Raw genomic sequence first — 10,164 nt, 5'->3', positions numbered from 1 at the left:
AATTTGATGTAATCTCATTTGTTGATTCTTGCTGTTAATTTGTTTCCCAGTTGTGGTTCTCCTTGTACAATCCTTTCCTATACCTATGGCTTTAAGTGTTTTACCTATTTTGTCTTCTAGTAAGTTCAGTATTTCCATTTTAATGTTCAGATCTTTGGTGTGTTTTGATTCTAGGTTGCTTACATGGTAAGAGATATGAATCCAGTTTCATTCTTCTACAAACAGATGTCTAGTTTTCCCTGCCCCATTTGCTGACTGGGTGTCTTTCCTCCAATGCCTGCATTTGAGCACTTTGTCAAAGGTCAAATAGCTCAATATGTCTAGGGATGTTTCTCTATCGTTTATTATGCTCATTTGATTCAATGTTGTTTTTTGTTCACAATCTGTGGATTACATTGACTGATTTTTAATTAGTAAAAAAGAACCTTTACATTCCTAGTGTAAAATCCAATTGATCATGGCTTATGATTCTTTTCATATTTTGCTTGTTATCTGTTGATCAGTTTAGTGCATTAGTTTTGGTGGCTTATGGTTTCCCAGTAATTGGTCCATGTAATGTAAGCTTCATACTTTATGTGGACCCCATTTCAATATGACTATGTTGTGTCTTTGTTGTTTTCTGAGTTTGTAGTGAAATCTCTTCTTTCACTCCTGCTCTTGGTAACTTATTTCCTTCCTCCCTTTTTTCCTGATACAAATTTATCAGTTAAATTCATCATTTCAAAGAACCAGCATTTGGTTTCAAGTAGTTTCTCACTGTTCTTGTATTTGTTTACTGTCTCTACATTTTGTCTCCTATCTTTTAATAAGTAAACTCTTATTTATATACATTGAGAATTTTGACATGATTTTCATATATGAAAGCCGCTTTTGGACTGAATGTAAAGCCAAGGATCGCAAAGGCAAAAGTGAACAGGATGGGTAACCATGGTCCAAATACTTCCAACTTAATAAAAGTCTATTTCATAAAAGTGTATAAATGCTCATCAGAAAAGCATGTGTTAGTCACCCATTGCTCATTCTCACAATTAGTCTTGAGAATGACTTGGAAAAACCCACTCAGCAAGGGCCGGATACAGTAGTGTATACCTGTAATCCCAGCACTTGGGAGGCAGAGGCAGAAGGATCAATAGTTTAGGCCTACGTTGGGCCCAACATGATGAGGACCCTGTCTCTCAATTTAAAGATGAATGAAAAGAGCTGGGGATGTAACTCTGTGATAGAATCCCCAAGATTTGCTACCTACTGTGGGAAAAAAGATCGAGGGATTAATATTACTCACGACATTTCATCAGTGTCTGTCCCTCACGGTTGCAATGATAAGCCTTGTTTCTGCAACCTTTGTGATGTACCATCAGCACTCTGGACGTAGCCCAGGAGGTAGATCACGTGATCAGCCGCAGTTACACCTAAGAAGTGGAGGTGCAGAAAGGTGAAGTAAGATGAATAGTCATGGGTTTTCTTTCTTCTCTTTTCACCCTTGGTTGCAGTCTGGCATCTTCTGGCCGTGCACTTTCCTACCTCCAGTCTAGTTATTTGAAAACCTCCAGCTTCACCTTCCATCTAGACTCCAGGTCCTGGCAGAGCTTCTGGCTCAGACGAGACCTCCATGGATCCACCCCAGAAATGTAATCCAGGGTTGACTTCCGGGTCTTCCCAGATGGCCACTGGGGAGACCTCGCAGGAGGGGCCCGCAGCCCCTCAGCCTTCCTCCACAGGCCAGCTAGTGATGGTTTTCAGTGACCTGAGCATCAGTGCTGGCTCCAGCCCCCCTGTGCCTCTGCGAGAGGGACTGTTCCAGCAGCAGTACAGGGAAGAGAAGACTGTGCCGGAGCAGCAGTGGGAAAGGCTGGGGTTCCCTCAGAGGAAGAAAGCATTCCTGGGGCACCTGAGACGCAGGCACCGTGACCACATGGCACCTTACCCAGTCTCTTTCCTAGGCCATAGAGCTCAGAATCAATTCAGATGCCAGTGTCGATACTGCCAGGCCCACACGGCAAATATTTCTGCGGTCACTGGGGAGAGGAATGGGGCCGTCAATCCCTCCTCCTGGGATACCCTCGTGCAGGATCTCAGTGGCTTGACCCTCAGCCTGGGCACCAACCAGCCTGGCCTTCAGCCAGGCGGGGCGCAGCAGCAGCAGCAGCAGGAGCCAGAGGAGGAGTGCCAGCTGGAGAGGCAGCAGGAAAGCAAGAGCATGTTCCAGAGGCTGCTCAAGCAGTGGTTGGAAGAGAACTGAGATGCTCATCCTCGTGGGGCAAAGACCCTTAGGCATTCAGACAGTGCTGTGCTGCCAGCTTCGGGGAGTTGGGCTTCTTTTGCAGACCAAGCAGTCGCTATTGGGAGAGGAGTCCCGAGACCTGCGTCCTCATCTTTTCTGCCTGTCATTTGTGGAACACTGAGAGGCATTGGGGGCAGAGGAGACTGCGCACCAGTGTTCCCCACCTCCTCTCACCTGCCGCCCGCGCTGCACATTGTCAGTTTCCCAGCCTAGATCTCCGTCTTTGCTCCTTAACTTGTTGTCAGGAGGACATAAGATGTCTGTGTGGCGTGAATGCCTTGCTGATGTCCACGTGCTTTTGTACCATTTTATCGACTGCCGCCCGGGAGCAGAGCTAGGTCTGCTTGAAACGGCAGTGCTGGACTCTGAGAAGCAGGTGCAAACATCTGCTGCCAAAAACGTGTGGGAAAGGGATGTAGAATTAGAACTTGATGCTTCAGCATTGTGCCATGAGTGTAAACTCTTATGACTGTGATGCGCTGCCTGTATGTGTTGCCCTGCTCCTTAGCAATCGAGTAGTATTCTCCCATGCAAGACTGTAGCCTGGGTGCCTCATCGCTAATACCAAATAAACGTGTATGAAAGGAAAGTAGCATTAGGATGCAGGTTTGTTCATCAATAGTGGTTTGTTTCTTTTTGAGTCTCAGATCACTGCCTTGCAGTCCCCAGGCAGCAGACCAGAGCATTTCAAGAGGAGCTCTGCACGTGGAGATTCAGAAGAGGGGAAAGGGGCAGGCGCAGACCGCCCAGCCGCTGTTTGAGGTGCCACAGTGGGACCAGCATTAATACCGGCCAGGCAGTGAGGTTGGAAGAAAGTCCTCTGATACAGAAGGGCGGAAGCAGAGGCTGCTCCCAGAAGGAGCCCCTGAGTGTTGGCCCTGGTTCCCTGGTGCGGTTTCCAGCAGCCTTTCCTTGTTGCTGGTACACTTGGTCGGTGAACAGCAGTTTTGTGCCTGCTTCCTGAGAGCCGGAGCAGCATTGGCTGATTTCAAAATGCTGCTGGAATTTAGACATGTGTCTTTTAATTTGAAGAATCCTGAATGATTAAATTTACCTTCTTTCCCTTGCAGAATGCTACAGGACCCACCCAGCCAGGGACGTGAGAATCTTCTGAGCCAAAAACAAATTCTGCATTGTGTCACTCTCTTTGTAGGGAGGTCCCAGGACTGCATTGCTGTAAAAATCTATGTGTCTCCTGCTGGTAGAAGTGACTTGAGAGCAGGTAAGTTTCTTAGATCAGAACTTGGGATCTCATCAGAGAGCTTGAGTGTTAAGGTGACTCTGCCAGAGTTGTCTCTCAGGTCTTGGGGACCAGGTTATAAAGGGCAGCTTTTCTTTCTTGATACTCGGAGGCCTAAAATCAGATCAGTGATTTGGAAGTGTGTGGAAGGATAGGATCATGGTGCACTTGGGTGATGTTTACTTAGTGTTAGACTCTCTTCTGTGTATTCCTGAAGGTTCACTCATTTCATCCTGTCCCACACACCCAACCTTTAGCAACAGTGCCATTTCTACATTAGAGAACTTGCCAGGGTCACACACGCAGGAAAACTCTGAACTAGGCAAGATATTATATTCTAGCTGGCATCCCTAACTTTACTTTCTATAAGAGCTGGGGTAATGTACAGAGACCTAGTGACCTCAGTGGACATTTCATGCTTTAAAGGGCCAAGGCTTGCTGAGATGCAATGTTGAATCCTCACCACTATGAAGTGGGACAGGGGTCATTATTCCCACATTGCAGGAAGTTCACAGAGGTTGTCAGGTACTGACTAGAGACACAAGCCTTTGCCTGACTCTTCACACACAAAACCACTCCCTGTACATGTTCTAGGCTGCCACAAAAATTCCATAGTGCCAGTAGCAGTCAAGTGTTGACCCAATCACCAAGATGACATGATATTATGATGTTTGTAGGCGCATCATTCATGAAGGCTCGAAAGTGAAAACAATCCATGTCGTCGCACTGGTGAGGGGATAAAGGAAAGATTGTGTATCTGCATAGTAGAACATTACTGAACATTATGGAGGGACAGAATATTCATACATGTTACATGTGTTTGAACCTTAAAAAATTTTGCTAAGTGATAAAAACCTCACAAAAAGGACCACTTATTGCATGAGTGGGTTTATAAGAAATGCCCAGAAAGGGCAATTCCACACAGACGGGACTAGGATAGAGATTGATTGTTACATGGGAAAAAGGGTTTTGTCTAAGGTGATAGAGGGGTTCCGAAACAAGATTGGAGTGCATAACTATGTAAATTTGCTGAAAGTCACTGCATTTGTGCCTTTTTATTAGTACATTGTTATGTTTGTAGCACACAGTGATTACATGTCTGTGGAGAGTTGGCCCATGTACCTAATACATTTTCATTCTTGCGTTATCCCCCACCTCTCCCATCCCTCACTGCTCCTTCCAACTCTTGGTCTCCTTCTCATTTTCAGAAGCTCTGTTTCCATTTTTCTCTTTCAAATCTTTTTTTCCATCCCTTTACCCTCCTTTCCTCCCACTCCCTCTATCTCTTGTTCCCCTTCCTATTTGAGAAAGATCTCCCTACTTCCTATTATCTATTTTTTTTTCAGTACTGGGAATCGAACTCAGGACCTCATGCTTGCCAGGCTGGCAGTGCCCTATTACCTGTTTTACTTTGCTCTTTATTTTTATTTTGGGCTTCTCATATAAGAGAAACTGGAATATGTAAGCTTTCATATCTGATTTATTTCACTTGATATTATGGTCTCAGGGTATATCATTCACCTATGAATGCCTCAAGTTTATCCTCAAGTTTATGGCAGAGCAGTACTCCATTGTATATATCCCATTTTGTTTGTTTTTTTTCCGGTACCAGGAATCGAACTCACGACCTCGCGCTTGCCAGGCAGGCGCTGTGCCTCAGAGCTAAGTCCCCAGCCCCACTCCATTGTATATAAATACCACATTTCTTTTATCCATTCATGGTTGATGGGCATATAGGCTGTTTCCAGGATTTAACTATTATAAATGGTGCTTATTTATTTTTGGGTTTTTTTGTTTTTTTTTTTCAAATGGTGCTTATTTGTATCTTTTGTTGCATGAAATTCATGGGATGTCAGGTGTGTCTCAGTAAATGTGATTTTAAAATGTAATGATGTACATGTGAAATTTAGTCTTGGAGGAAAAGGTGTGCAGTCAGTCCTTTATAACAGTACAAGATCTCCTGCTCTCCTCCCATGCTTGTGTCCTGCCTCCATTTCCCATCTCCATGTATACTCAGTGCTACAGCCAAACAGAGACGTTGTGCACATCTGGGCAGAAAGCGTGCTGATAAGTGTGCACAGTTCCATGTGTTGTGTGTGTGTGTGTGTGTGTGTGTGTACAGAGTCACAAGTAGCCACTCTTTAGTTGAACATACCTATTGCCTAGCAATTCCCCGTCTGTAGGGAGGCTCCTGAAATCCATCTTGCTTCCTAAATGTCATTTTAAAATTATGATTTTCAATAAGCTGTGCATTGGCCTCTCAGATAACCAACCCCAGCTCTCTTCTTGAGCCGGTTCCTAGGAAGGCATCAGAGTGGTGAGGGCTGTGATCTCACCCCAGGGACTCCTTTCTGAGCAAAAGGCCCTTGAGAAGGAACAGCAGCAAGGTTTCCAGGACAACAACTATGCAATGCCTTCCCACTTGTGAGTCCCTTCTCCCTCTTCCTTGGCCTGTCTGGCTATCAAGTAGGAAAGGGAATGTTAAAAAATAAACATAATCCTGAGTCTTTGAGATTTTTCTACATACCGCTGTAAAATAAATAGCTCAAGCATACGTATCAGAAGATTAGGCACCTAATCGGTTGTTTTTTTAAAAAAAATTGGTTAACAGCCAGATAGGGGTATATGCCTGTAATCCCAGCACTAGGGAACCTGAAGCAGAAAAATTCCACAGGTTCAAGGCCCGCCTGGGCTATGTAGTGTTCAAGGCGAGCCTGGACTACGTAGTGAGGTCTTGTCTCAAAAAAAAAAATTGGTTAACAACAAACAAGGTTATAAAGTCCAAGGTTATATTTGAGAACAAGACAGGTAAACAGGAGTGTGTGGCTAGGTTTCTCAATCTCATCTGTGGATCAGATTTCCAGAGGAGCAATTGTAAGGAACAAGGGTAGGGTGCCCAACTCCAGAGATCTTGATTTAGTTGGGCTGGAAAGATCCCTGCATTATACTGCAGTTGTGGAAATGGATCCATCTTTTTTTTCAGTTTGTATTTCTTTATTAGTACATGTTTGCAGTATATGATGTTACATTCCTCGAGGGGAGTTGTTGCATGTACATAACACATCTTGATTCTTCTTTTCATCCCTTTCCTTCCCCTCCCCTCTCTATTTCTTGCTTCTTCTCCATTTTGCAAAAGAGTTATCTCCCTACTTCGTATTGTCTATCTCTTATTTATTTATATTTTTTTGAGACAGGGTTTCACTACGCAGTTCAGACTGGCCTTGAACGCACCCTGTAGCCCAGGCTGGCCTTGAACTCAGAAATCCTCCTGCCTCAGCCTCCCCAGAGTTGGGATTATAGGCATGTGCCAGCACACCTAAGGTACATCTTTTATTTTGCTCTTTATTTATATTTTGGGTTTTTCATATAAGAGAAACTGTAATACTTAAGCTTCTGTGTTTGATTTATTTCATGTAATATTATGTTCTTAAGTGCATGAATTTACCTATGAATGCTTCAAGTTTATCCTTTATGGCAGAGTAGTACTCCATTGCATATGAATACATTTCTTTTACCCATTCATGTGTTGATGGGTATATAGGCCACTCCCAAATTTACCTATTATGAATTTTCCTGCTATAAACATGTGTAGCATGTCTCACTGTACTATGTCCAAACTTTTTCTAGAAGAGTAATAGAATGGAATTTCTAGTTTAAGTTTTCTGAACCATACCGATTTCCATAGTAGTTGTATTAGTTTACATTCTCAACAACAGTGTAGAGGTTTTCTTTTGCCCTACAGTCTTGCCAGCATTTATTGTTATTTGATTTCTCAATGATAACCATTCTTTTCTGGAGTAAGATGCAATCTCAGTATTGTTTTAATGCATGGTGGTACATGACTGATTTTCTGATTGGGCAGCTTGTACACAACACTGGTGGTACAAATGGATCCAATCATTTAATCGATCTTTTTACTAATAAAATGGAGCAGTTGTGCATGTACCACCAGTGGTTCAAGCCACCCAACAGTGAGACATATGACTTTATGGCCCCCCACGAAAGTATTAATTTGTATTTCTCTAATGGCCAGATATTTTGAACATTTTTTATTGTATTTATTGGCCTTTTAGACCCATCTTTAGAGGGAAAAAATCAAAATAAGAAATAGGAGGTTCCTCTTTAAAACAGACAGCAGGCTTTAATCATCCTTTGCTGAGATTTACAGATTTCTCAGGCTAAGGAATGGGAAAAATGTTTCAAAGTAAATGCATGGTTTCTACCTCACACTCTTCTTGCTGTCCTGTGCATTCCTGCAATCACAATCTTGATGTAAAACCCCTACATTTGCAAGTGGGACTCTGTTTGTTTGGATGATCCCTTGTGCTTGAGTTATCTTTAATATGAGTAAAACATTGCACAGAAGCATGGTGTGGTGGCATACATCTGTAATTTCAGCACTCTGGGAGGCTCAGCAGGAAGATTCCAAGATCTAGTGAAACCTGGGCAACTTAGTGATTTGGCAACACCCGGTCTCATGATTAAAAAGAAAAAAAGACTGGAGATACAGCTCAGTGTGAAGGCCCTGGGTTCAATCCCTGATATGAATAAACAAACAAACAGAAGCCTTATACAGATACCTCCATAAGATACAGCACAGTAGCTCTTTGAAAATGGAAGATGAGACTTCCATTGGTGGAGTGCTAAGGAACACCAAATTTAACTTCACTAAGATTCAGAATACAGACACTGGAAAATAACTTGGGGAAGGAGAGAAGGGGAACGGTGGATCCCTGGGACCCAGGAAGGACCCTGAAGGGAAAATCGGAGCCTACAGAGACATTGAAGAGAGAGACTACAAAGCAGACAAAGGAAGGTACAACCTGCTCTTTATCCCCAGCTCCTGGTTCATGGTGTGAGAAAAGAAGATTGAATTTACAGAGACACAGTGAAAGTGGATACTCCGGAGGCCTGCAGGAAGAAATGGACCAGTGCAATCAAGCAGTAGATGCTATGAACTACAACAGCTGATTGTCTGGGGGACGTAAACAATATTACAGTCTAGTGCCAAAGAACTGGGTACTAATCCAAACAGGCTGCAACCTTTTATCCCTAATAAACAGAAGAGGCAGGATCCTGGGATAGACTCAAAGGCCAAAAGGCAGCTACCCCTAGAAGACATTTCTGAAAAGCAGTTATTTCCTAAAGAGGGCTCCATACTAGTAATAAAGCTGCCTACCATGAGCAATTTATAAGCATCAACATGGAAAACAAATTTAAAAAAATAGAAAATGAGAAAATACAGGAGCAAGTTGTGTTGCGACCTCAGACCTCCAACTCACCCAAGGCAAATCCAGTGGGTATTGAGGTGGAAAAAATCAAAAGCCACTCAACTTTTTAAATGGTAGCAGAAGTAACAAAGCAGATGAATGACTCTCTGGGGAAAAAAAAAACAAATAATTACACAGATAATTAAAGAGATGATGACCATAATGAGGGAGATAGTTAGTGAATCTAGAGTAGATACACATAAAAAAATACAGTCACTTAGGAAAATGATGGAAATCATGAATGCCCAGGAAAGAGCTGGATACCATAAAACAGATTCAGATACCCAGATTTAAAATTATATTGAAAGTATAAGCAGCAGAATCAACCAATGTGAGGAAAGAATTTCAGAACTAGAAGACAGGGTTGTATTTAGTGATTGTCAAAAGACTTTTTTTTTTGACTTTTTGAGACAGGATTTCACTATGAAGTTCACACTGGCCTTGAGCTCACTTTGTAGCCCAGGCTGGCCTCAAACTCACAACAATCCTGCCTAAACCTCCCGAGTGCTAGGATTACAGGCATGTGCCACCACGCCTGGCAAGACTTCTTAAAAATAACAAGGGACCATGAAAAATCAATCCAACAGCTGCTAGATGATGCAAAGAAGAATGATATAAGATTAATTGGAATCAATGAAAAAATCAAAAGATAGCACAAAAGACATAAAAAAAACCTATTCACATCCTAAGCATGGAAAAAGAATTTGACATATAGTAAGTGAGGCATATTAAAACTCCAAACAGCCATGATCAGAAAAAAACTATACCAAGGCATGTAATAGTCAAGATTCCAGAAAGTCAACACAAGAGCAGAATATTAAAAGCTGTTGGAGAAAAGAAACAAATCACGTATAAAGGAAAACCTATCAAAATCACATTTATCTCAATCTAATAAAAGCCATCTATAACAAACCAACAACCTACATCATACCAAATGGTCAAAAACTGAAAGCTTTCACTCTAAAATCAGGAAAAAGACAAGGATGCCCAGTATCATCATGCCTGTTCAATACAGTTCTAGAAACATTAGCCACAGCAATTAGACAAGAGAAAGAACTAGAAGAAATAGGAGTAGGAAATAAAGAAATCATCATTATTTGCAGATTACATGACACTCTACACATTGTAAGACCCCAAAAACTCCACCAAAAGACTCTTAGACTTAATAACCAAATTTGGTAGCATAGGAGGATGCAGACTCAACACTCAAAAATTGGTAGAATTCCTGTACGTGAATAGCAAACTCACTGAGAAATTATGGAAACATTTTTGTGCATAGTATTTTTTTTTTTGGTACCGGGAATTGAACTCAGGACCTTGTGCTTGCTAGGCAGGCACTTGTGGAAACATTTTTCACAATATCATCAAAAAAT

General features: G+C 42.2%; 1 protein-coding gene across 1 annotated transcript; it reads left to right on the top strand.

The window, feature by feature from the left end:
* Positions 1-1,490: 1,490 nt before the first annotated feature.
* Positions 1,491-2,873, top strand: Fam156a (family with sequence similarity 156, member A; the record flags this gene model as incomplete). Its single annotated transcript, XM_005401474.2, is given in 1 exon segment — positions 1,491-2,873. A coding segment is annotated over 1 exon segment (630 nt). The 3' UTR covers positions 2,240-2,873.
* Between the last annotated feature and the right edge of the window lie 7,291 nt (positions 2,874-10,164).

Source organism: Chinchilla lanigera, unplaced genomic scaffold, assembly GCF_000276665.1.
Source record: "Chinchilla lanigera isolate Chin_1 unplaced genomic scaffold, ChiLan1.0 scaffold00074, whole genome shotgun sequence".
NCBI lineage: Eukaryota > Metazoa > Chordata > Mammalia > Rodentia > Chinchillidae > Chinchilla > Chinchilla lanigera.
This window is presented reverse-complemented; position numbering and strand designations above follow the sequence as displayed.